At 65.9% G+C, this 24175-nt stretch overlaps 3 protein-coding genes across 4 annotated transcripts; all 3 read left to right on the forward strand.

Moving 5' to 3' along the window:
- The first annotated feature begins 5474 nt into the window (after positions 1 to 5474).
- CIRBP (cold inducible RNA binding protein) lies at positions 5475 to 7712 on the forward strand. Its single transcript, XM_058658118.1, has 7 exons — positions 5475 to 5586; positions 6262 to 6370; positions 6458 to 6564; positions 6644 to 6761; positions 6920 to 7001; positions 7076 to 7146; positions 7324 to 7712. The coding sequence occupies exons 2-7, from the start codon at positions 6268 to 6270 to the stop codon at positions 7338 to 7340; spliced, it is 498 nt and encodes a 165-aa protein (XP_058514101.1). The 5' UTR covers positions 5475 to 5586; positions 6262 to 6267; the 3' UTR covers positions 7341 to 7712.
- Positions 7713 to 9260: 1548 nt separating this feature from the next.
- FAM174C (family with sequence similarity 174 member C) lies at positions 9261 to 10445 on the forward strand. 2 transcript variants are annotated; one of them, XM_058658121.1, is made up of 3 exons: positions 9261 to 9509; positions 10082 to 10218; positions 10341 to 10445. In XM_058658121.1, the coding sequence occupies exons 1-2, from the start codon at positions 9307 to 9309 to the stop codon at positions 10200 to 10202; spliced, it is 324 nt and encodes a 107-aa protein (XP_058514104.1). In that variant the 5' UTR covers positions 9261 to 9306; the 3' UTR covers positions 10203 to 10218; positions 10341 to 10445. The 2 variants fall into 2 exon arrangements, with proteins under 2 accessions (XP_058514104.1, XP_004595970.2); XM_004595913.2 differs by having other exon boundaries at positions 10082 to 10198.
- A 3347-nt stretch (positions 10446 to 13792) lies between these two features.
- EFNA2 (ephrin A2) lies at positions 13793 to 22841 on the forward strand. Its single transcript, XM_004595914.2, has 4 exons — positions 13793 to 14226; positions 20415 to 20728; positions 22067 to 22132; positions 22490 to 22841. The coding sequence occupies exons 1-4, from the start codon at positions 14084 to 14086 to the stop codon at positions 22609 to 22611; spliced, it is 645 nt and encodes a 214-aa protein (XP_004595971.2). The 5' UTR covers positions 13793 to 14083; the 3' UTR covers positions 22612 to 22841.
- Positions 22842 to 24175: the final 1334 nt, after the last annotated feature.

Below are 24175 nucleotides of genomic sequence, written 5' to 3' on the forward strand. Positions count from 1 at the left end.
TGAGGGTTCGGTTCATTTTTTTGTGTGTTTTTGTTTGTTTTTAAAAAAAAGGAAAGAAAAAAGGGGGTGGGTTTGTTTTTTGAAAAATTGTCTTGGATACTTATTTAAATGTGTTTTTTTTTTTTATGATTTTTAAATAACCCTGTGTGTGCCTGTGAGGGCTCTCCCTCCACCCCAAGAAAGCATTACCCGCCCCTTGGGGTGTGGGGCTGGGGGGGGTGGCTGGCACTCCGTGTGCATTTCCTGTACCAGCACAGGATTGAGAAACTTAGAAGCAGCAGTGCAACTTCCAGTAATAAAACAGAATACCACAGGACCAGTCCCAGCCTCTTCCTCTGGGAGGGGGCCGGGCCACCACCACCCCCCCAGCTGATGAAGCTCTCCAAACTTCCCGTCCCCCCTCCCAGGCTTGGGGCAGGAAGCAGCCGGTGGGTGGAGGAGAGAGGCCTGGCCACTTCCTGGTACTCAAGGCCCGGAAGGCCTCGAGGGCCTGCAGCAGGGCTGGCGGGCCACCTGCCCTGGGAACCTCCTAGCGTCCTTCCTCCCCACCCCCCAATTTGTGCATCCCTGAACTGAACCCCAGGGACCTAGAGCAGCCTGCCCAATAGTCGAAAGCCTGGTGACCTCCTCTCGGCCTGCCCGATTCTGTCAGCATATTGGCTCTGCACCCTCCTCCAATATCTGTTCTTGTCCTCCTGGGCTGGGTGGGATTCTCTGAGTATCCCTGGGTCCAGGCTCAGGCACCCAAAGAGTAATACTGAAGCCCCAGCTCAAGAAACTGCTGGGCAGGATGCACCTCACGCCCCCTCCCTTGGCCACGTCCCCACCCCCCCGAAATCCCGCCAGCTCGCAGCTGCCAGGCGGATGGCTGGAGGCCCAGACCCGCAGGCCTGTTCCCACAAACGCCCCCATGTAGGTGGGTCGCCTCCCGGGCCTCTGACCCAGGTCAGCGCCTGCCCACCTGGAGCCCCGGGGCCCGAGGTGTGTGGGCTGGAGGGGAACCGGCGTCTGAGGTCACCCGTCCGCTGCCACCAGAGGGGCGTCCCCAAAGGTAAACTGAGGCACCGGAAGGGGCGAGGCGGGTTCGCTTCCCGAATCCCAGAAAAAGCTGAATGAGAGGGGGCGGCGCACCCCCTCCGGAAACGCTTCGAGAGGAAACGCAGTTTCTCGGGCAACGCGCCGCGCCAGGAGGCTGATGTCACCGCCTGCCCGCTTTCTGAAGCCTAGGCTCCGCCTACGCGGCGGGTTGAGGGGGTGGGGGCTCTCATTGGTCGACGCGCCGATCGATGAAAGGCACGCACCAATGGAAGCACCGAATGGCCTTAGAAGGCGGGACTGGACCGGAATGCGCACGCGCAGTTGGAGCGGCGCAGTACCCACCCCCCCCACGCGCGCAGCCTGCCCTGTCCCGCGCGCCAGCCAGCTTGGGGGCGGGCGACGCAGGCGAGGGGGCCCTGACGGCGGCGGCTGGGTCTGGACGGAAGAGGGGACGCCGCACGTGGGCCCCGCCACGGGCAGGCTGGCCTGCGCCCCGCGGTGCCCTCCACAACGCCTCAGCTCCCCACGGGGAGCGGCCCCGGCTGAGGAGTGGGAATCTGCCTAGTGCCCTGCGGGGTGACGTGGCGAGCCTCTGAGGGGGGTGTCTCCCCCAAAGTGGGGATGGGTCGCACCGCCTGACGCAGGTGGCTGCAGATCCGGGGAGTCGCTGGTCACAACAGGGGTCACCCCCCAAAGTCAGGGTGCGCGCCAGGCACCCACGGCCCGCCTCCCCCGTCTTCCCTGGCCACTCGGGGTCACCTCCCCCGTGGGGGTGTCCAGGAGGGGCCCCGCGGGTGCCCAGGGCGCACGGGCTGGGTGCCGCGCCACCCTCCTCTGCGGCGCCGTGGGTTTGGGCGTGCCCCAGTTGGGATGCTGGGGACGCCAGCTGTCCGGGGCCCAGGGCGTTGGGGCTCCACCCAGCCCTGTCACGTGTGGGGTCGCTCGCTAGGACTCCCCGGTGGCGCTTGGGGGTGCAGGGATCCTGCCGCCCTCGACTGCACCGGTGCCTGGCTCCGCCCGCAGGGTCGACCTTCCTCGTCTTCATTCTTTTGCTTTATTTTTGTCTGCACCTCCTGCAATCGCCTCTCCCTTGCCCCACTTCCGCCCCCTTCCCGTCGATGGGGTGTGTGTGGAGGGGTCCCCTGCCTTGCAGCCAGCTGCTGCCTAGGGGAATGGGATCTGCTCCCGGCCAGAGGTCGTCGGGGAGCCGGGGTGCGGTGGCGCTGGGAGGACACCCCGACTGCGGCCTTGGAATGCGGGTGGGGCCTGCCCCCACGGCACCCAAGCCGGGCCTGCTGCACCTGCCTCCCACGCGCCCCACACCCAGGACCTGCCCACACTCGCTCGCTCTTGGGTGCAATCAGTGGAGGCCCACACCACAGACAGCCCAGCCAGCCCCATCACCCTGCTGCGTGACCCTTCCAGGACCCAGTACCCAGTGTCATCAAGCCGGGCCAGGCATAGACACCTTCCCCCAGGAGGACGGTGGCTCTTGGGCAGCTCTGACCCCACACGGTGCCTTCCTGCGGGAACTGCCAGGACAGGGTGACAGTCCCCTGCTGTGCCTCCAGGAGCTTGGGGGAACTGTGTCCACTGCTCAGCTGGAACAACCGAGGCTGCCGCCTGGCCCTTAGGATATCATTGACCTTTCAGAGACATGGTCACTCCCAGTGGCTAGAGCAGCCTGCCTCAGGACCTTGGGGCCACCTCAGGCTACCTCCTCTCCAGTTTCAGAAGCTTCCCCCCCCCCCCCCAGGCAGCCACGTAGGCTGCTCCCAGGCCTGGCTCCGGCACTTCCTGAATGCCGTGTCCATATGCCCTGTGCCCAGCGTGTGTACCAGGCCTGTGCCCTGTGCCACGGTTAGTACAAACAGCTGTAACCCCAGGCAGGGGAATGCAGTGTCTGGTGTGTAGGCCTCAGCTGGCCTGCCTCCGTGGACATGGACGTGGCCCCGCACGTGTGTGGCTGAGGCCTGAGGCTTACCCCCACCCCCACCCCCTGCTCTGGGCAGCAGCACAGGCACACGGGGCCTCCAAGCCTCCACATTCCTGGGCTGTGACTCAGACATGCAGGGAGGGCCTGAGTCACGGCAGCTTGGGGCCCAGCTGGGTGTCCCCCCCCCAAACCCTGCCTGGAGAGAGAGCGAGCCCCTCCCTGTGGGTCCTCGGACCTGCTTGCCCATGGAAGGCAGAGCCCTCCTCCCAGCACACCGCCCTGGCCGCTGCGGGCGCGCAGCACACTCACCGCCCCCTCCTTCTCCCCACCAGAGCAGTAACTGGGCACATAGGCTCAGGGTGGCACGATGCGCCCGGGGGCTCCTCCCCCGCAGGTCAGCGCCCCCAAGCTCCTGGGGGGAGGCCCATGCGAGGTTCCCGGGGAGCTGTGCACACCCCCACGCCCGCCGGTGCCCGCGCCCAGCAACCCGACTCTCCCGGGCGTCCGCAGAAGCTTTTCCAGCACCTCCCAGTTACCCACGGGGACAACATGTGCGCCACACCTGGCAACACGCACGCGCCGTCTCCGCATGTCCCCCCTACCCCAAAGACCCAGCCACCCTGGCTCCGGGCTCCCCCGCGGGTCGGGGCCAGCTGGGCGGGCTGTGCTACTTCCGCGCCCCCGCCGGGCAGCCGCCAGGTGCACCGGGCAGGCCGGGAGGGGGCGGTAATTACGCGGCCCCGGCGTCCCACCCCCCACGCGCCTTTCATCCCGGGCCACGCCTGTCCCGGGCCCAGACGCTCATTACCACCTCCCGCCCGTTCATTAGCCGGGGTCGGAGGAGGACGGTGGCGTCCGGCAGGCCTTTGGCCCTGCGGGGAGGGCGGAGTGGGCGGCGCGGGAGCGAGCGGCACCGCCTCTGTCTCCTAGGCGACGGTGGGTGCTGGGGTGTGTGTGTGTAGGGGTGTGGGAAGGCTGGTTCTCCCGGTGGGCGCCTTTCCCCTCCCCACGTGGGCCCGGGAAGGTGGGTAGGGGTGGATTTGTGAATGAACCGACGGGGCCTTGGGCAGACGGGGAAGCACCAAGCCCAGGGCCTCACGCATCCCGCGCCCGGCGGGGCCCGGAATAGCAGCCTCGCCCCCGCGCGACCCAGCTATTTTGAGCCCCTCCTCCGCCACCACTGGAGCGCGGGGTGCGGGGGTTTAGCCAAGGGCTCACGTCCTTGTGCATCGGCCGTCGGGTCCTGAGACGGCCTCCCACCCACCCAGTGCACGCCTGTTTCTATGCTGGGTCACGGGCTGCAGGCTGGTGAGGGGCGAGGAGGGGGCCCCCTCGTATTCACGGTCCAGGCTGGGGAGGGGGGGTCACGAAAACACGGGTCCACACCTGAGGTGCCAGGTGCAGGGGTCCCCCATTGAAGGGAAGCAGCCCGGCCGGCACAGCGGTCACGGGGTGCCCCCCTCCTCCCCGTGCGCCCCTATGCCCAGGGATGCAGGCTGCGCGCCTTGGAGAGCCTCCCTGCGTGAGTGGCTGACGCAGCAGCTCCTACTGACGGGAGCCGGGACGCCGAGGAGTGGGTGGCCGTGAGTCAGGCTGCCCGCGGGGAGGAGGGTCCCGCGGCCACCTTGTCACTGGAGCCTGTGTCCCCGCCCGTGGTGGCCTTTGCTGGGTCAGCTCGACCCAGTGGAGGGAGGCAGTGGAATGTGAGGCCGTGATGGGGGGACACTGAGGTCCCTAGGGCTAGCAGAGAGCGCGTGGGCCGAGGGTGGCTGTGAGGCCCGGGCTGGGGTGTTCAGGGGGTCCTCACTGACCTCTAGGAAGGACCAGGGCTGCAGCGTGAGCTGAGGCCCCGACAAGGAGCAGATGGACACTATTAAGGGGGTGAGTGACCCCAGCTGTTGCACCCCCACCCAGGACCTGATGCGTAAAGGGACCCCGCTGCGGCTCGGCTGGGGGTGGCTGCGGAGGGGCGCAGCGTCCAGGGGCGGTCACCTGCCTCCCTCCCGCTGGGGCGCACAGCAGCACCCGCCCAGGTGAGTGCTGGGGTGCGGGTGGCGAGTGACGTCACGGCTGGGGTGCGAGTTGGGTTCCCTGCAGGCATAAGTGGAGGGTGCCCGCAGTGTCCGGGGCGTGGAGGTGGCTCGGTGGACACTGGGGGCGTTTGAGGACGGGCATGGGGGTTCAGGTGCGCTTGGTGGTGGGGGGCGCAGGGATCTGCCTGAGGTCATCCAAAAGCCGGGGGTCCAGCGACCCTCGAGCGTCCCCAAGAGGCCAGAGGGCTGCAGGTTGCCGCAAGACGCTCGGGGACCCGGAAGTGGGTCAGCCCCGCCTCGCCGGCCACGCCCTCACGCACAAAGGCGGGACCTGTGCGCGCGTAGGGCCAATTGCCGTGCTCGGCGCCAGCGCGCGCCGAGGGGGCGGGCTCCCCGCAGGCCCCGCCCTCTAGCGAGGGCGCAGATTGGCTATGGTGGCGCGGCGTGGGCGGGGCCTGGCGGAGGCATATATAACCCCGAATCGCGGGCACCGCCCCCCTTCCGCTCGCACGTTGGGAGGCTGTCTTCGCCGCCGTACACCGTTTGCTCGTCAGCCTCAGGAACTCGCCCGACTCGGTGGTGAGGCTCCCGGCGGCACGGCTAGCAGGAAGCCCGGGGCGGCGGCCGGGCGGGGAGGCGCGACACGCCCCCCACGTCCCCGGGGTGGGCGGTCCCGGCCGGTGTGAGCCCGCCCCGCCGGCGGCCCGGCACAGCGGGGCACGGGGCCGGAGGGCGGGCCCCAGCGTGTGCACCCCCTGCACCCCAACAACATCCCGAGCAGGCGCCGCGTTCCCCTCGGACAGGGAGCCGCTGCCGCAAAATGGCGGCGGCGAGTGGGAGGCCGCGCCGGCGAAATGGCGGGAGAGCCGGGGCCCCGGATGCACGGAGCGCATGCGCGGCAGCTGCCCGTGGGTCCCGCCGCGCTTGGTAGGCGGGGCCGGCCTGGTCGTGGCCAATGAGTGCGCGGTCCGGAGCCCCGTGGGTGGGGTTAGTGAACTCGTGGGCGGGAGGCCAGGCTGGGCGTGGCCAGTGAGTGCGTGGTCCGGGCTCAGGTGGGCGTGGCCGATTTTGTGGGTGGGGTCAATGGCTGCGGTCCGTCCCACTCGTGGGAGTGGCTAGTTGCTGTTGGCGGGATCAGTACCGGCGTGGACATGGCCAATGGGTGCGCGGTTCTGCCCCTGTGGGCGTGGCTGACGCCTGTGTGGTCCCGCCCCTCGTGGGCGGAGCCTGAGCTCCCTCTCCCCACGCCCGCAGGTCATCATGTCATCCGACGAAGGGAAGCTGTTTGTGGGCGGGCTGAGCTTTGACACCAACGAGCGCTCGCTGGAGCAGGTGTTCTCCAAGTACGGGCAGATCGCCGAAGGTGAGCCCGGCGGGCTGGACTGGGCGGCCGGGGCTGGCGGGGCGCCGAGCAGGGGTCCCACTGCTGCACTCCGACCCGTGTCCACAGTGGTGGTCGTCAAGGACCGGGAGACGCAGCGCTCGCGGGGCTTCGGCTTTGTCACCTTCGAGAACATCGACGACGCCAAGGACGCCATGATGGCCATGAACGGGAAGGTGAGGCCGTGGGGGTCGGGGAGCGGGGATCCTGCGGCCTTGGCGCCCGGTGCTGACCCTCGGATCCCCCCTTGTCCAGTCCGTAGATGGACGGCAGATCCGCGTGGACCAGGCGGGAAAGGCGCCCGACAGCCGGGCCCGGGGCGGCCGCGGCTTCTTCCACGGGGGCCGCCCCCGGGGCCGCGGCTACTCCGGAGGTGAGTGGGTGCATGGGTCTGGGACAGGCCAGCGGGTGCCCGCCTGTGCTGACCTGCGCATGGGGGCAGTGGTCATGGACAGCGGGTACTGGCCTGGGCTGCCTTGCGTGGGGATGATAGAGGGGCGAATGGGTGCTCACCTGGACTACCCCACGCAGGAGGAGGGGACCGAGGCTATGGAGGTGGCCGCTACGAGTCCCGCAGTGGGGGTTCCAGGGATTACCGAGACTATTACAGCAGGTGAGGCCAGGGGATGCCCTGCCGGGGTGAGGGGTGGCATTCAGAGCAGGACCCAGCGCCTTGTCCCCCCACAGCCGGAGTCAGCATGGCGGCTATGGAGACCGGGGCTCCGGGGGCTCCTACAGGGATGACTACGACAGCTACGGTAAGGGGGGCTCCAGGGGCACTGACCCCGAGACCTGGCTGTCCCCAGGCCGGCCCCAGGGGCAGTGTGCGCTCTGGCCAGGCGAGGGGGGGCTCCCAGGCTGTGGGCCGCCTCGGGAGTGGATGCTGCCTCTCAGTGCTTGGGTGCCTTCACGCTGTCCCTGCTTCTTGTCCTCAGCTACACACCACGACTAAGAGGGGCTCAGGACCGCCCTCCGCCCGGCCGCCGCTCACCCAGTGCCCACCGCTGCCGCCCGGCCCCCCTGGCTGCGCGCTGTGAGCGCTCGTGGTTTTTTTTGCAGAGAGCCGGGAGTTCTCGGAGCAGCCGGGGTCGTGTGGGCATTTACTTGTTTGTCTTAGTTTTGCTTTTTGAGTTTTTGCTTTCGTTTTTTTGTTGTGTTGCCTTCTGTCTCTGACGGGGGGGAGCAGCCCCGGAGGACACTGGCAGGCTCTCGCTGCCCCACCAACAGCCGGCCACCCACCGTGTGGTCGTGGTCCCGGCCACGGAGCTCTTGTACGCCGTTGTCTCCGGCTTCACGAAACCCATTAAAGCCCGTGTGAAATGAATCTCGCTTTGGCACTCCCTTTCATCGCACCGCACGCCGCTGCGGCTGCAGGCAGGGCTGGGCAGCGCGGCTGCGGCGGAGGCAGGAGGGGCGCGGGCGGGAGCTGGCGGCGGGGTGCCCAACGCCATGGAGGGCAGGGCAGAGTGGACACTGCACGCACGTGCCCGGGCGCACCGGCCCTGCCGGGCCTCCCCTGTCCCAGCACCTGGCCTGTGGACGCCGCAGCCACCGAGGACAGACGCGCTGGGCGCCCCCAGCCCCGAGAAGCCAGCTGCTCCATGGGCTGGCTCCGATCGGGATCAGACGTGGCCCGCGCCTCGAGGTAACCGCGTGCTCGTGCAGGCCCCTGGGCTGGGCTCCAGGTGGCCCTTTTCTGTGGCTAACTTTTTGAAGCTGAGCCGAGTCAATGTCGGCCCCGGCCCTCGAGCAGGCGCGGTGAATGCCTGGCCAGCGCCAGCCTCGGGGATTTTTGTTTGTTCACCAAGGGACGGACAGTCGGCAGGCCTGACCGCAGCCCACGTGCACTCCTTGACGGGTGTCGGTCAGTCTGGAGCGGCTCCACCCTGGCCGTGCCTGCCCATGGCCTTGCGGCCAGCGACCCGAGGGAGGCCCTGCGGCTGGCCCGAGCTCCTCACCAGCGCTGTGGACGGTTCTGGGAGGCCGGGGCAGTGGCATCCCCAGGAGGACCTTGGGCATGACGCAGCTCCACTTTGGCAGGTTGAAGACCTGGCCGGCGAAGACACCCGTGAGAGACCGTCCTTCAAGGGACTGGGCCTGTACCTGCAGCCTGGGGCACAGCTGCCTGGCCTCCAGGCCCGAGCCAGGTGAGTGTGTGCTTAGGGTGGGAGATGGGACTGGTGGGGGCTCCCTTCCCTGCAACCACCTCACTGCTCTTCCTTGTCTCAGGAGATGCTCCCTGCATGGGCTCTGTGGGTGCTGGAAGACAGCCCAGGGCCAGCCCTGTGCTGGCCATGATGGCGGTGGTGGAGTTGGATTAAAATAAAGGCCATGTGTGTACCCAGGAAACCAGACTGTGTGTGTGTGGGCCAGGGCATGGGCATGGGGAACAGGAGCCTGGGACTGTGGGGCCTGTGGGGCTGGAACTGTGGGGTGGGGAGACAGGAACCTGGACTGTGGGGTTGAGGGCAGGAGCCTGGGAATGTGGGGTCGGGGGCCTAGGACTGGGGGGCAGAGGGGCAGGAGCCTGGGAATGTGTGATTGGAGGTGCTGGGACCGTGGGGTCGGGGGTAGGAGCCTGGGAATGTGGGATCGGGGAGCCAGGACTGGGGGCAGCAGCTGGAGCCTGGACTGTGGGATTTGTGGGGTGGGGAGACAGGAGCCTGGGACTGTGGGATCCGGGGCAGAATCCTGCAGAGGGCAGCGCACCCCCAGCTGCGGGTCCGGGTGGGAACCCTGGGGAGCTGCTCCCGGGCAGGACGGTTCCGCGTATGGCCATGCGCCAGCCCGGCCCCTCCCGGTGGGCATCACGGCGGCCCGGCGGGGTGGGCGGGCACTTCCGGGCGTGCGGCCCCGCCCCCGACCTCCATTGGCTGGCCCCGCCCCCGCGCGCGTGAGTGGCAGCGGCCGACGGGGCGATGGGGCCGCTGCTGCTGCTGCTCCTGCTGCGCGTGCCGCTCGGGGCCGCGGACGCCGCCAACGGGAGCCGGCCCGTCGCGCCGCACAACGCCACGCGCGCCTGGCCGCCGGCCGCCACCGGCTCGCCGCTGCAGCGAACCTTCTACGTGGTCGTGGCGCTCGGCGGCCTGACCGCACTCTACTTCCTCATCCGGGCTCTCAGGTGTGTCAGCTGACACGCGGGCTCCGCCCCCGCGCTGCCCGGCTCCCGCAGGGTCGCCGCCAGCCTGGGGTGTGCGTGCGCCCCGGTGCTGCTGCTCCCCGAGGTGTGCGTGCACCCCGGTGCTGCTCCCAGGGTGTGCGTGCGCCCCGGTGCTGCTCCCGGAGTGTGCGTGCGCCCCGATGGTGCTGCTCCCCGAGGTGTGCGTGCACCCCGAAAGTGCTGCTCCCGGGGTGTGCGTGCGCCCCGATGGTGCTGCTCCCAGGGTGTGCGTGCACCCCCGAAAGTGCTGCTCCCAGGGTGTGCGTGCGCCCCGATGGTGCTGCTCCCAGGGTGTGCGTGCGCCCCGAGGTGTGCGTGCACCCCGAAAGTGCTGCTCCCGGCGTGTGCGTCCACCCTGATAGTGCTGCTCCCCAGAGCTACCGGTCCCCAGGATTGGGCTACAAAAGGCCACCTGGGCCACCCGGCTCACTCCAACGCCTCCCCACCTGGTCCTCACACCGTGTGTCCCTGGCAGTGGGCAGGTGGGCACGAGCCTGCCCCTCGGCAGAGCTGATGCCCTAACGCCCATGCAGGTTGAAGAAGCTGCAGCACAGGAGGTACGGGCTCCTGGCTAATACAGAGGACGCCTCCGAGATGGCCTCGCTGGACAGTGACGACGAGCCGGGCTTGGAAGCCAGGCACCCACGATGGTAGCGCAGGGCTTCCCCTGGTCAGTGAGTCCTTGGGGGCTCAGCAGGCCGTACTGCTGCTGGTGGACAGAGCAGGCTGGGTTGGGCCCCTGGGGCTGTCTGGGGCTTCCGGCCTCCCCCAACACTGCCTATCCCTTTCCAGATGCCGCTGCCATGGGGCCAGAGAGGACTCCTGCTGACCCGAGACCTTGGCACAGAGCGTCATGCTGAGCGCTCCGGGGCGTCCTCAGCTCCCTCCTCGCACACACATTGCTTCTGCTTCACTGGACTTGGCCTTGGACGGCATGGAAGCCGGCCCAGGGGACTCGATGTCCCCTCCCCATAATGGTCATTGTGTTGTCTCCACTGACACGCAGCAATGGACTGAGGGGGCTGCTGTGTGGGCAGGGGACAATAAACGTGGCAGTAGCTCTGGCGCTCCTGTCCCATGCCGTGGTAACCCCACCAGGCACCCTGGCTCAGTCACCACACTGAGGCTGGGGGGGAGCATCCCCAGATCAGCTTCCTGTCGGTGAGGCTGGCTTCACCACCTGGAGCTGGGGTGCCGGCGGAGGAGGCCCAGCCCCAGCCCCTATTCAGGTCCTGGTGAGCCCAGGAGTCGCTGGGCTTCTCACCGGCTGCGGCCAGCAGGTGGCAGGCGGGCGCCACGTCCATCAGTTGGGCCAGCAGCCCGGGCCTGGCCAGCATCCTCACACCTCGCTCAGGGCTGCTGACAGCCGCACGTGGGCATACACCATGGCTGCCTCCCTGCGTGCCTGGCCCGGGCCTCGGTGAGCCCCGCGAGGTCTTCCCGCAGCTCCCGGCTACGACGCCAGCTTCAAAGGCCCCGTTAATTACCCTAATGAGGTCAGCGGAGACCGCTGCCCGCCGCGGGTAGGGAGCCGGGCGGCCTCATTGGCATCGCCTGCCAAGGTTAATGCGCTATTAGCGGGGAGCTCTGGGGGCGAGAGGGAAGGCCCTGCTTCCCGGCCAGGCTCTGTGTGTGTGTGTGTGTGTGTGTGTGTGTGTGTGTGTGAGTGTCTCTATGTGAGTCTGTAGAGGGCTGTGTGTATGTGGGTCTGTGGGGGGCGCTGTGTATGTTGGCACACCTGTGTGGGCAGTGTGCTCCCACCAGCGTAGGACAGCTCTGTGGGTACGTACGCCCCTGTGGCAGGGGCACTCAGGTTTGTACAAGGCACGAGCTGCAGTCCCTGTGGACTCACCACGTGACATGTGGACTCCCGCTACCCTCGGCCTTGCCGCTTGGGACATGGCCCACACCCACAGCAATGTTCTGGGGCCAGGTGTGGGCCAGGCCTGGCTGTGCCCTGCCCCTGCCAGGAGTCACGAGGCCTCCTCCTGGGATCCCAGGATGTGGTCTGAGCCGTCTGTCACTGCTACCACAGCACTGTTCCACGTGGCCACACACAGGGCAGGGTGTGTTCCTGTGTGGGGTCCCGTCCACGCCGACATCCTGTGACACAGCACAGGTAGCACAAACGACTGTCCAGTGACATCAGTGTGACACAATGACATTAAATACCCTGCCTAGTATCGGGGTGATACTGGTGGCCCCTGATGGTGGTGGTCACCACAGGGGCATCAAGCTGTGTCCATGGCAGCCAGCTGAAGGCGCACGGCTACCAAGCAAGGCAAGGAAGCGATGGGCCGTGGCATGGTGCTTGGAGCTGCAGGAGAGTCACCATTGTTTTCTGGGCTCCAGAAGCAAGCTAGCTACAATCCCAGGTCTGTGCAGGCGTGCTGGAGCAGAGGGGGCTGGAGGGAGGCAGTTGGGCATCATCCTGCCCCGCTGGGGCAGACATGGAAGCAGCCTCTGGCCACCAGGATCTCCTCCCCGGGTCCCCCCTGGGGCCAGGCTGGGCTTCTGGAGTGGGCAGTGGTTCTGGGCCGTTTATTTGGTCATGGGCAATCTCTTCCCCGCGTACTCTGAGCCTCTTCCACGGCACCATGGCCTTGACAGGTTGACCCCAGCCCTGTGGCAGGCAATGGGCTGGATGCGGGGACACCACGGGTGGGCCTCCGTCAGCCAAACCCTGCTTAGTGCTGGAGCCCCCAGCCCAGCACCGTACGCCTGGATGGAAGGGACACAGACCCTGTGCTGGGTATGGGCCTGGTTTCTGGGTTGACACCTAACCCTATATGACCTTTGTCCCCAGTATGAGCCTGACCTCTGACCTTGGCCCCGGCTGATTCCTGAATGGCAGGGCCTCCGGCTGGAGAGCAGCTAGGGCTTCCCAAGCTCCCACAGCCGCCCACTGGCCCTCCAGCTGGGGTCCCCCAGAGTGGCTTCACCCAGGACCAGACCTCCAGGTCACTTGCCCGCCCCCATCTCTCCCGGGCCCCTGTGTCTTGGAGCGGCCAGCGGCAGGCACAGGGAGGTTGAATGGGGGACGGGCCGCCTTTGTTCCCGTCCCTGCTCGGGCTCTGACCTTGAGTGAGACGAGAACAGAGGAAGAGCTTCTGTTCAAATCCGCTCGGCGGCAGTGCCGCGGCCGCCGCTCACTCCAGTGGCCCCTGCATGCAAATGAGCCTTTGCAAGGTGGTCTCTGAGCTCAGGCGCCCCCACGCCTCTGCCACACAGGTGCATGGCCTGCTGGGGTGCACCCAGCCCTGGGTGCCAGAGACAGGAGCTTCCAGAACACCCGGCTGGAGTCAGGCCCCATATGCTGACCCTTACCCTGCTCCCACCATGTAAAGTGCCCCCATACCCCCCTTGCTCTGAGACCCCGATCCCTGGGGGCAAGGCCTCTGCAGACAAGCCAGGACAGGAGACGGGCAATGGCTTCCAGACAGGATCCAGCCTGAGCAAAGATGGGGTGGTGGGCCGGCAGGGGAGGGGGTGCTCGGCACAAGCCACAGAGGGGTCCGTGGGCACAAGTCCCTTGGTCAATCTGGTGGCACTGACTGGGTTCAGGGATACCCCAAGGGGTTCCAGAACCCTCACAGTGGGGGCTACCCCATTCCCTAACACCATACACACACACATATGCACACACATACTGTCCCAGCCCAGGCAGGCAGAGGTAGCCAGTACTTGGTGACAGCATACCCCCTCAGCAGCGGAGTCTGGCTTGGGCAGAAGCAGAGCAGGGGCCGTGCTCCAGGCTTCAGTTCCAGTCACTGGGAGAGACTCCTGTGTGTGGCCTGCCAGGGTGAGTTGCAAGAGGTCTAGGTGTTCTGGGCCTGTGCGACCCTGAGGGCTGAGCTGCCAGCCGCCCACGAGCCTGTAGCTTTTCCCTTCTGGTGCAGTGGACACGGCTCCCGCAGATGTGGGGTGTGGGTGTGCAGCAACAGGGGGAGCGGGCGGGGACCCCAGGGAGCTGGGGGTGCATCTTGCACCTCCCGTCACGGTGGGCTTGGCAGAAGACACGGTGCGGGAAGGGGGGGTTATGAAAGCCTCCAATGCCCCATCCCTGGCGACAAGACGTCCCGTCCAGGAGGCGAAGGGGCCTCCACCTCCTGCAGAGTTGGGGGTCCCCTCCTCCCCACACCGTGTCTGAGCGGGCGGGAGACCCCAGCCCAGCACCGGCGCGGCCCGGGCGCGGCGGGAGGGGGCGCCCGCGGCCCTCCCGGAGCTCGCGCGGGACAAAGGCCGGAGCCCCGGCCCCTCCCCGGCGTGTGCGGCGGCGGCCCGCGCTCCAAGCGTCCGCGCGCGGCCGGCTCCCGTGCCCGGGGCCGCCTCCGGCGCCCGGCACCTCCCCGCCGCCGCCGCCGCCGCCTGGCTTCTCGGCGCCCGAGGTCGAGCGCGCGTTGGAGAGGCGGTGAAGGGGGGATCTCCAAGCGCCGCGCCGCGCCCGCCCCGCGCCCGCCCCGCGTCCTCCCCGCTCGGCGGCGGCGGCGGCGAGGAGGCGGAGACGGCTGGCAGGCGGCGGCCGGACCGGGGCGATGGCGCCCGCGCAGCGCCCGCTGCTGCCGCTGCTGCTGCTGCTGCTGCCGCTGCCGCCGCCGCCGCCCTGCGCGCGCGCCGAGGACGCCGCCCGCGCCAACTCGGACCGCTATGCCGTCTACTGGAACCGCAGCAACCCCAGGTGAGGCGCCCCGCGCCCCCGACCCCTACCCCACGGAGCATCCCCGTCACGCCACCCCGGGGCTTGGCGCTTCGCGGAGTTGGGAACCCGCGCTTCTCCCTGCGTGCGCCCCGCTGCCGCGCAGACTTGGGAGATGCGCAGCCCGCATCCCCCGAAGCGCCCACGTCTCCCGGAGTTCGTAGGGGGACCCCGTTGGCTCCCTCTGAAGTCGTCCTTCGCTTGGGGGACCCCCCCCGATGCAGGGCGCCTCTGGAAACCCCGTAACCAGCTTTTGGAGTTGCTGGGGCATCTCCCGGGACTTGGCCCCGCGGGGCTCAGGCCCAGGTGCGTCCGGCCGGCAGCTCCGCAAATGAACTTGAGCAAGTTGGAGCGTCTGACTTACCTCGGTGTTGGCTGCTAGGGACTCCGGGCTCGTGCTTGCAAGCACCTGGGGCTAGGGGCCAGTCCCGGAGCTGCAGGGGTGGGGGAAGGAGCCTCTTCCTTTCTGGTTGCTTATGGGGTAACCGAGGCGGCGAGGGGGTGGGACAGGGGGAGAGAATGAGGGTCTGGTTCAAGGTCACAATGCAGGGAGCAGAGCTGGGGCGGACCCTGGTAGCCGGGTGCCCAGCCCGCCAGCCCCAGCCCAAGTGCCCAGCTCCAGAGATAGGAGCATAGCCCACGAGTTTCTGACCAAGTCCACTCCAGGCATCAAGTTGAGTGTGGCTTGGGGGCCGGGGGCGCGGTGATCCCGGCCAGAAAAAGTTTGCAGGTGACTGGCAGGCAGAAGAACCCCCAGGACATTCCTACTCCCACAGGCTGTGAGCAGACCTGGAGGGGAAAGGGGCGCCAATGGGTTTTGGGAGGGACCCTACATTCTTCGGCATCTGTAGTCCTCCCAGCGTTCAGCATGACCCCTCAGGGATGGAACCAGCCTCCCCAATCCCTGTCTCCCAGCACCGGCCCCTTCTCCTTTCCCAGCTGCTTCCTGTGCTGGCCAGCCCAGCCGCGCTCTGGAGCAGACGTGCCCTGCGGTCCCTGGAAGTTGATAATGGGCCGTGTCAGAGGCCAGCTCTGGGACAAGGGTGGCCAGTGTCTCACCGCAGGGGGAGGTCGGGGGGACAGTGTCCAGGTACACCCCCTCCCTCGCACCCTGACTGGAGAGGTCAGGTTCCTGGGGCCAAGGGCAGGGGCCCTGGGGGGGGGGCTTCGGAGGGCTGGCCTGGCCACCAAGGAGCTGTCCTCGCTGGCTGCCACTGCTGTTACTGATCACATGTGGGTTTGATTAAGGCTCTTGTCGCCAGCCGTGTGTGCGCCGAACCCAGCGGGCAGCACTTTCCGGGCCGAGTTTTCTGTTTCTGCCCTGAATCTGCTGTCCCCAGCCCGCCTGGGTCCTTTGTTCTAGCAAACACTGAGTGCTGAGAAGCCAGGTTCGCAGAGAGGGGACCGGGGAGAGGATCACCCACCAGCCCCGCTGCCTGCCACGGGGTCGGCCCAGGCGGACCCAGTAGAGTCCTGCCTGTTGGGGGATGAAGATGACGCCACCCCCCCAGGGCTGGCTAGGTCACCTATTGCTGCACCTCACCTCCCTGCCTGTTCCGGGTGCTCCCTGACCACGGGGACGGCCTGGGGGGCTAGAATAGACTGGGCCTTCCTTCCCCCTTCCTCTTTCCTGGTTGCCTGCCACGGTGCGCAGTGCGCTGCTGCAGGGCAGGGGGGCCCCAAAAGCCAAGTCCGCCTGGAGATGAGGCCTCATGAGCCATGCTGCAGATGGGGGTATTCGCAACCTGGGGAGAGCCCACATCCAGAGCTGGCTGGACCAGAACCTGTGTCCCGCGGCATCCCACTCCCATGACAGCCTTGGCAGAGGTGCCCACCAGGTCCCCAGGCCCGAGGTGTGCGGCAGAGCCAGTGTTGGAAGACGGGGTCGGGTCCGGAGAGGGGAGCACCCCGAACCTGGGGGCCGGCTGTGGGAAGGGCCAGAGGTTGGGACGGACCTTCTCATGATGGTGTGGCACGGCCGGCCATGGAGTGGGGACCCATCGGGCTAGCCTCATGGTGGAAAGGTAGCTGCTAGCTCGTCTGCCAGCCATCCGCTACCTGCACTGAAGCTGTGTGTGTGTGTAAGCGTGCATCATGTCTACGCGTGTATATGTGTGCATTCTCGTGTGTGTGTGTGTGTGTGTGTGGGTGGAAGGGCCAATTCTTAAATTCCCGGCTCCTGCCATCAAAGGCGTTGTCTGTACATTCGCCGAGGAAGCCTGCCTTCAACCCCACCTCCCCGGCTGCCCTGGGGTCTGGCTGGCCATCCTGGCCTGGGTTGCACCGAGCTGGCACACAGTCCATGTGAGGGGCTGCAGGGTGACCCCATGCAGCAGAGTGTGGCTGTGCGGTCCGGTCCGTCATCCACCACATGTGGGTGTCTCTGTGTGGGGTGCTGCAGCTCAAGCCTATGTGTGTACATGCGTGTGTGGGTACACGGCTGCCCTGTTTGCACATAGAATGCCTGCGGTTCTGGCACTTGGGCTCGTGTATCTGCATTGTGCATGGGCAGCTCCAGCTATGCCCCCTCACCCACCCTGATCACCCTGTGTCTACGTCCCACGCCCCTGGGGACACTGCTAGAGGTGGCAAAGCAGCCCCATCCGGTATTGCAGGGCTGTGGCCACCATTCCTGGCCACCACAGGGACCTCATGACCCTCTGGTGAGGCTGGTAGCTGAGCTCCCCTCCCGAGCCACTAAGTGGGAGAACAGGGATGTGGGTAGACGCAGAGGTAGCCGGTCCCCCTCCCCAGCCTGGGAGCACCCGGCTTTGCGGGACCAATGCTGCATTTTGTTGCATGAGGGTTTTTCTGTGTTAAGAGGAACCTGTGAGCCCAGCGTTGGGTGGGGGGCTTGGAGATGAGGCTGAGACATTTGGGGTGGAAAATGGGGGCGTGGGGCTCAGACTTTCGGGTGTGGGGGGCAGGCGGGACCTCCCCCGTGCTTCCTTCACAAATGTGGGGTGTGGCTGTCTACCTTGTAGCTGGCGCCGAGCTGGTGACAGACAGCAGGCCACGCTGTGGACAGGACAGGCCAGTGTGGCCCAGTGGACTCAGGGACCCTACTTGGGGCGATGGGGGAGGACCGAGGCAGCTGCGGGCATCCAGAGGTCAGTCTGGCTCCCAAAGCCAGCCGGCCGTGGGGTCTTTCTGGAACCCGGAATCTGCCTCCTACTCCCACCACTAGCCTTCGTCGTGGGGTGCCGTGGGCCTCGGCCGCCTCCGTGAGCACAGGCTGGGAGGTCCCTCTCTGACATGGGCTGTCAACTTCCTGGGTGAAGCCTCCAGCTTGGGTCCAGGGCAGCAGGGGGCCAGGCCTCGAGGTTCCGTAGGAACCCTCACGGCCGCCAGCAAAGGCGGCTGTGTTCCTGGGTGACCGCGCACTCAGGGCTGGGGGGTTGCCCTTGGTGGGTGTGAGCACTCAGGGCTGGGGGGTTGCCCTCGGTGGGTGTGCACTGTCTCCTGGCCAGGTAAGCGTGTGCCCTCCAGGGCGTTGACCCCTACCCACCAAGCCTTGTCTCCAGGGTGCTTGTTTTTTGGGTTTTTTTCTGCAGCTCCATTGTGTCGTGCACGCAGCCAGGGCCACCTCCATTCTCCTCCCCATTGCGGCGGCCACCACAAGGACATAGGGACCAGCAGGTCCTTTTCCAACCTGGACCAGGTGCTCAAACCCTATACACCCCATTCCTTGCTGGCATGGGATTGTGTGGGTTCCGGGCCTCAGTCTCCCCAAGTTGCACCCATGGGTGGGTCTTGGTTTCTGGGCACTGTGTTCCCAGCGTGAGTGCTGTGGACCTCTCGGCTGCCCACCCACAGGCCAGGGGTCCCTAGTTTGCAGACACACAACTGAGGCCCACCCCCGAAGTGATTAACCTGGAAATTGGGCACAAGCGAGGTGTTGGACCAAGTGAACCAGAGGGGCCCGGCCCCACTGCCTGCGGCTCCTGCCCCCTTGTCCGCCCCGCCCAGCCCCCTATCCTGGCTCCTCCTGCCTCTCTGGGACCCTGCCTCAGCTTCCCCTCTTGTCCCCACAAGGCCCTGTGGCCATCCCATGTCTTCTGAGACCCCTGTTTTTCTCCAGCCCTCTAGCCATGAAGATCTCAGTCTCTCTGGAAGGTGGGGGCAGTGGGGGGTTCTTGGAGGCCTCTGTGGGGTGGCAGACGGAGAGCTGCTGTTCTGGGGGGGCTCCTGATTCCTGCTGGCTGTCAGCACCCAGGGGCTTGACAGTCATCCCACTGTGGGGGCGATGGGTGGGTTCAGGGGCGCCAGGGAGTGTGGGTGTTGGCACCTGGCAGGAGGGTGAGGCGGTGGGCCACTGGTGGCCGCTGGAAGGAGCAGTGAGGGGGGGACAGACAGCCCCTCTGTCTGCAGAAGAACTCGAAGTCAGCCCTGCACCCTGTGGCAAGCGCCTGAACCCTGCCCACGCTTTCGTTCCTGGGCTTGGTCGATCCTACAGCGGACGCCCTCTTCACCCCCACCCAACACACACAACGGGGCAAAGGATGCCCACGTAGCCTGGGTGAGAGGCCTGCTCCGGCCTCTCCCCCCACGCTGCTGGTCCAGCTTCAGAATCCTTGAGTCCTTGGGCGCTTCAGTTCAGCAGTCACAGAGCGGCCGCTGTGGGCAGGGTCTGTGCTGGCCACGGGCAAGGGCAGAGGGGACGAGGGTCCTCCGTGGCCAAGGCCCCCCAAGCTGCCAGGGTTGGGAGAAAGCTGGGCAGCCGGTGCAAAGGCCCTGGGGTGAGGGCAGATGGGGGTGCCAGTGCGTGGGGGTGCTGGTATGTGGAGGTGCTGGTATGTAGGGTGCCAGTGCGACTAAGACAGTGCGGGAAGACTGATGTGGGGTGCTGATGTGTGGGAGTGCCAATGTGTGGCTGAGATAGTGGTAAAAGGCTGGTGTTGGGTGCTAACTGGGTGGCTGTGGGGGGCGGTGTGTGGTTCTTTCTCAGCAGTTGAGGGGGCACTTAGAGGGCCAGGGTTGGGCTGGCACCCAGAATACTGAGTACCAGGTTCAGGTCCACGGTGCCTGCGTGGGTCTCTGGTGCTGGACGGCAGGGGTCAGTCGGACACACACAGGCATTTAGGGGAGACTTGGGCAGCCAATGGGGCAGTGGTGGGGGACAGTGAAGGGTTCCAGCTGGCACGCAGGACACCCGTGGGGTAGTGCATGGTCCTTCAGTCCCAAGTCTGTGCCCACGGCTCTTTGAGGGGCTGCTGGATTGAGAAGGACCGGCCAGGGCAGGAGAGGAAGGTGGAGATGAGACCCCCGCCTCTTGGGGCTGTCGCCCAGCCTGTGCCTGCTGGTCAAGGCTGGACTGAGGCTGGGCGTGGGGGTCACTGCACCTGAGTTTGGGGGACCAGGCAAATCCTCTCACAGGCTTTGGGAACCCTGGTGTTGCTGCATTTCCTAGGAACCGAGGGGGTAAACTGAGGCACCAGTGAGCAGGTACGGGTGCCAGGGACCCTCCACAGGGCACCTCACACGGGGCTCCTTCGTGCAGCCGCTGCAGCCCCTGCCCTTGTGGGGCCTCAGTTTCCCCAGCCTCTGCGGGGTGGGGTGGGGGGGAGAGGAACCCCGTGCTCTGCTGTGCAAGCGCCTTTGAAGTGCTAATCAGCCCCTGTCAGGCCCCCTCCCCTGTGCCCCTCTTGGCCGGGGCGGCGTTTACATGACAGGGACCCGGGGGACCACGGCAGGCAGATCTGAGCGGGCTCCTACGCTGTAGCCCGAGGCGGTGACGGGAGCGCAGCCTCGGCCCAACCCTCCTCTGACCTCCATCCTCCAAGGTGAGGCGGGGTCAGGGGACTCCCTGGAGGACGGGCTCAAAGGCTGGGAGACCGCGCGGAGTGGGGTGGGCGGGTGAGCAGAGGCTGGGGGACAGCTGGCAGGTCCTGGGGACTTGGGAGATGGGGGGCAACTGAGGTTCTGGGGCCTTAGTGGGGGAGTTGGCTCAGTCTTGACTGCAGATGTTCAAAGACATCATATGGACCAGGCGTCCCCAGCACCTGGAGCAGGGTGGGGGGTGCACGCCCCGTTGAGGCGGGGGTGGGGTGGGGCTCTCTGGACCTGGACACCCACCCCAGACACCCTGCCGTCTGCTGGCCCCATCCCTCCTTGTGACCTATCCGCCGGTGCCCCGTCCGCGCTGTGCTAACCACTGCGCCTCCCGGCAGGTTCCACGTGGGCGAGGCGGGCGACGGCGGCGGCTACACGGTGGAGGTTAGCATTAACGACTACCTGGACATCTACTGCCCGCACTATGGGGCGCCGCTGCCGCCAGCCGAGCGCATGGAGCACTACGTCCTGTACATGGTCAACGGCGAGGGCCACGCCTCGTGTGACCACCGGCAGCGCGGCTTCAAGCGCTGGGAGTGCAACCGGCCCGCGGCGCCCGGGGGGCCGCTCAAGTTCTCCGAGAAGTTTCAGCTCTTCACGCCCTTCTCCCTGGGCTTTGAGTTCCGGCCCGGCCACGAATATTACTACATCTGTGAGTGTCGGTGGACGCTCGTACACATACGAGCAGTACTACACCTATTTTTGTTGGTTTTTTTTTTTTCAAGATTTATTTATATTTGTTGGAAAGTCAGATTTACAGAGAGAGGAATAGAAATAGAAAGATCTTCCATCCACTGGTTCACTCCCTAAGTGGCCACAGTGGCTGGAGCTGAGCCAAGCTGAAACTAGGAGCCAGGAGCTTTTTCCGGGTCTCCCATGTGGGTGCAGGGTCCCAAGGCTTTGGGCCGTCCTCGACTGTTTCCCAGGCCACCAGCAGGGAGCTGGATGGGAAGCAGGGCTTCACGGATTCGAACCAGCAGCCATATGGTATCCCCCAGTGTGTGCAAGACACACACACGCAACTCTGGCCTTGGTTCCTCACTTGGCCTGCTCTGGACGGAGGACGTCTGGGGATCCCCAAACAGCTCCCCAGTGTCTTTGAGATCAGACGCAAGCAACTCCACACGGGAGAGCAACATGGTAGAACCCCTGGTTGGGGGGATACCAACGAGGTCCGGGTCCCCACCCCACCCCTGCCTCCGGGAGGCAGGTGCCAGCGGCTGAGAGCGGTGGGTGGGGAACCCGGAGAGTGGGCCTGGGCTGCAGTGTGGCCGGGGCCGTCGGTCAGCTCCAGGGTCCTGCCTGAGCTCACCCGGTGTCCCAGCCCCTGGAGGCAAACCAGGAACACCCACTCCAGCTGCTACTGGGCCTCCTTAAAGTCCACCAGGCCCCCATGCGATTGTTACTGTTCCCTTCAATTCAGGGAAGAAGTCGGTGGGGGTGGAGGGAGAAGGTATATAATGAAGTCCTCGTAATATTAGAAAAATGGCATTTTTCTCTCCGAGACGGGAGTGTCATAAAGATAATTACTGTAATCGCTCGTCCTATCTGTGGCCAATGCTGTTTTTATTACGGGCTTTTCATCTTCGTTTCCCAGCCAGTGGTGGCCATGGCCCTGCACCTGCTAGTTCTGAGCCCTGGCACTGGCGGCCCCTTCGCCCTCCACCCCGATGTGGCTGGAGGTGGAGACCCAAGGATGGGCATGGGTGATCCTATGTATGTCCCCTCTCCTGGGGGAAGTGGGGAAAACAGAACCCTTTTTCCAACACCTCCCCTGGGCCGTGCACCGCCCCACCCATGCAGGAACAGAGTGGCCCGGGGCCCAGTCATGGGGCATGGGACAAGTGAGCCATACACAGACCCCCCCACCAAAGCCTTGGGGGTCAGGGCTGGGTTGTGGGCTGTGGAGGTGATGGCAGAGGGCAGTCCTCAGGAGACCCACAGGACCCATGGCGCCTGCCTGCTAACCCTTACCCACTCCTTCCATCAGCTGCCACACCCCCCAATGCGGTGGACCGACCTTGCCTGCGGCTGAAGGTCTACGTGCGGCCAACCAGTAAGTGTCCCTGAGGCCTGGCAGCACTCAGGACCCCACCCTTGGGTCCTCAGCCTGGGGCACTGTCTTGGGATCTGATCCCAGCCCCATCTTAGCAGTTCCCCAAGCCCCATGTTACCCGTCTGTGTTACAAACCCCTAATAATAAAGATGGAGGGAGGTCATGCCTCTCTACTACCACCCCCCAGCTCCCTAGAAAATGGGGGGGGGCCTCCCAGCAGGCTAGCTCAGCCTGACTGAAACACACAGAGCCCTGGGACCCTCTCCTGGGGTGGCCATGTGGTGCAGATGGAGCCGGAGAGAGAGTGAGTGAATGGCCGGGTTGCCCACTAACCGCCTACCCGCTGTCTATCCCCAGACGAGACCCTGTATGAGGCGGCGGAGCCCATGTTCACCAGCAACAGCTCCTGCAGCAGGCTGACCAGCTGCCGCCTCCTCCTTAGCACTGTCCCCATGCTGTGGACCCTGCTGGGCTCCTAGTGCTGGCCCTGAAGGATGCCCGCCCCCAGCCGCGGCTCCCGCGCCTCCAAGACCAAATACGCTCCACCTCTCCGGACTGGTGCTGCCCCGCTGACCAGGACTTGGCTGCAGGGAGATGCAGTCCCTGGCCCAGCCATCCTAGGGCCAATGGACACCCCAGAGCCCCGCGACGGTTTTATTTTATTTTTACTGTATTTTTCTTTCAAGGTTTTTAATTTAATTTATTCCCCGCTGTCTCCCAAGGCTTGGGAGAGGTGGGGGGGGGGAGCAGAGGGGACACTGGGACTGGCTGCTCCACTTAGGTGCTGGAGGGTGGGGTGGGGAGGGACAGGCCAATCTGAGCCAATGATGAGCAGTGATTCAGTCCCTGCTGCATCCTGGGGTGACCTCCCAGGACCTGGGGGTGCTGACGCCAACAAGCCATCCTGTCCCACACCCTCCCCTCTGTAAATAGAACCAACAAGTATCTCCTGTGGTTAATGTCTTCCCCCTCGGCCCACCGTGGGGTCTTTACTTTGGGCGGGTAGGGGAGGGGGTGGGTGGACTTTTTAGAATAGATGCTACACTTGGCAATAAACACCTTCTGTCTGTCAGAGCCCCCTCCCCTCGCCTCTGCCACCGGACACGCCAGGACTGAGTGGATGAGCCGGGAGCCTCCCCCGGCCCCTGGCGGAGGGGAGCTCACGTTTCTACGCAGCCCGTTTCTACCCGCCTTGCCCGTGTTTTCTATATATTCTATATAAATATATATTGTGCACGGCCACTGCCGCCTAGGCACAGGGACGGGGGCGCCACGCCTGGAGCTGGCTGCCAGCCCCCCTTTCTCTCGCCCCTGTCCACAATCAACTTTGGACTCTGTATTTTTTATAATAAAATAACAAAAATTGCAGTGCTGTGTGCCTGTCTGTATGCGGGCTGTGGAGGGACAGGGCTGGGCCGTAGAGGGGACAGGGCCAGGCATGTTGGCATGGGCCACCTGGCACACAGCATGTGCCCCATCCAAACACGATCCAGGCCTTGCCGACCTCTCCTCCATGCTTGGGGGCTGGGGACAGGGACCCTCAGGCCCCCTGACCGTCCTCTCAGTAGCTGGTCAGATTCTGGACTACCTCCCTGGCTATGGAACTTGGTTTCTCCGGTCGGCCCCATTCATCCCTTTGTCGTTTTGCAAAAGGTGCTGTGGTCCCCGCCAGCCAAGCCCCAGGCACAAGGTAGGTCAGACGGCTAAGGAAATGGGGGTCCCTACAGGCTCCTGGCTGCCTTTCACCCCCACCCCTTCCTCACCTCTGGTGACTGCTGCGCCAGCGGGGATGGACCCTCTCGGCCAATTAACTCCGCAGCGCTGGGCTGCTTTCTAATGAGGCCTGGGAGCGGCACAAAGGCGGCTGTGTGCGCCCACCCGCCCGCCTCCCTGCTACCAGCCCGTCATGCCGAGCACTGCTGGGCAGGCCTGGGGATCCCCCCCCACCAATGACTCTCTCTAGATGAGGATCCTGAGGCTGCCAAGTGTGGGCTGCTGCCCTGGCCATGGCAGGGCCCGTGGCTGGAGTGTGCAGCCAGCCGA

This window comes from Ochotona princeps, chromosome 33, assembly GCF_030435755.1.
Source record: "Ochotona princeps isolate mOchPri1 chromosome 33, mOchPri1.hap1, whole genome shotgun sequence".
Lineage (NCBI taxonomy): Eukaryota > Metazoa > Chordata > Mammalia > Lagomorpha > Ochotonidae > Ochotona > Ochotona princeps.

What these genes read in the sequence shown, in the direction of transcription:
- CIRBP (XM_058658118.1), top strand. Translation starts at nt 6,268, where the DNA reads ATGTCATCCGACGAAGGGAAGCTGTTTGTGGGCGGGCTGAGCTTTGAC. An exon ending in GTACGGGCAGATCGCCGAAG is followed by an intron (nt 6,371 to 6,457) that starts GTGAGCCCGGCG and finishes CCGTGTCCACAG; the next exon opens with TGGTGGTCGTCAAGGACCGG. An exon ending in TACCGAGACTATTACAGCAG is followed by an intron (nt 7,002 to 7,075) that starts GTGAGGCCAGGG and finishes GTCCCCCCACAG; the next exon opens with CCGGAGTCAGCATGGCGGCT.
- FAM174C (XM_058658121.1), top strand. Translation starts at nt 9,307, where the DNA reads ATGGGGCCGCTGCTGCTGCTGCTCCTGCTGCGCGTGCCGCTCGGGGCC. An exon ending in TTCCTCATCCGGGCTCTCAG is followed by an intron (nt 9,510 to 10,081) that starts GTGTGTCAGCTG and finishes ACGCCCATGCAG; the next exon opens with GTTGAAGAAGCTGCAGCACA.
- EFNA2 (XM_004595914.2), top strand. Translation starts at nt 14,084, where the DNA reads ATGGCGCCCGCGCAGCGCCCGCTGCTGCCGCTGCTGCTGCTGCTGCTG. An exon ending in TGGAACCGCAGCAACCCCAG is followed by an intron (nt 14,227 to 20,414) that starts GTGAGGCGCCCC and finishes GCCTCCCGGCAG; the next exon opens with GTTCCACGTGGGCGAGGCGG. An exon ending in GGTCTACGTGCGGCCAACCA is followed by an intron (nt 22,133 to 22,489) that starts GTAAGTGTCCCT and finishes GTCTATCCCCAG; the next exon opens with ACGAGACCCTGTATGAGGCG.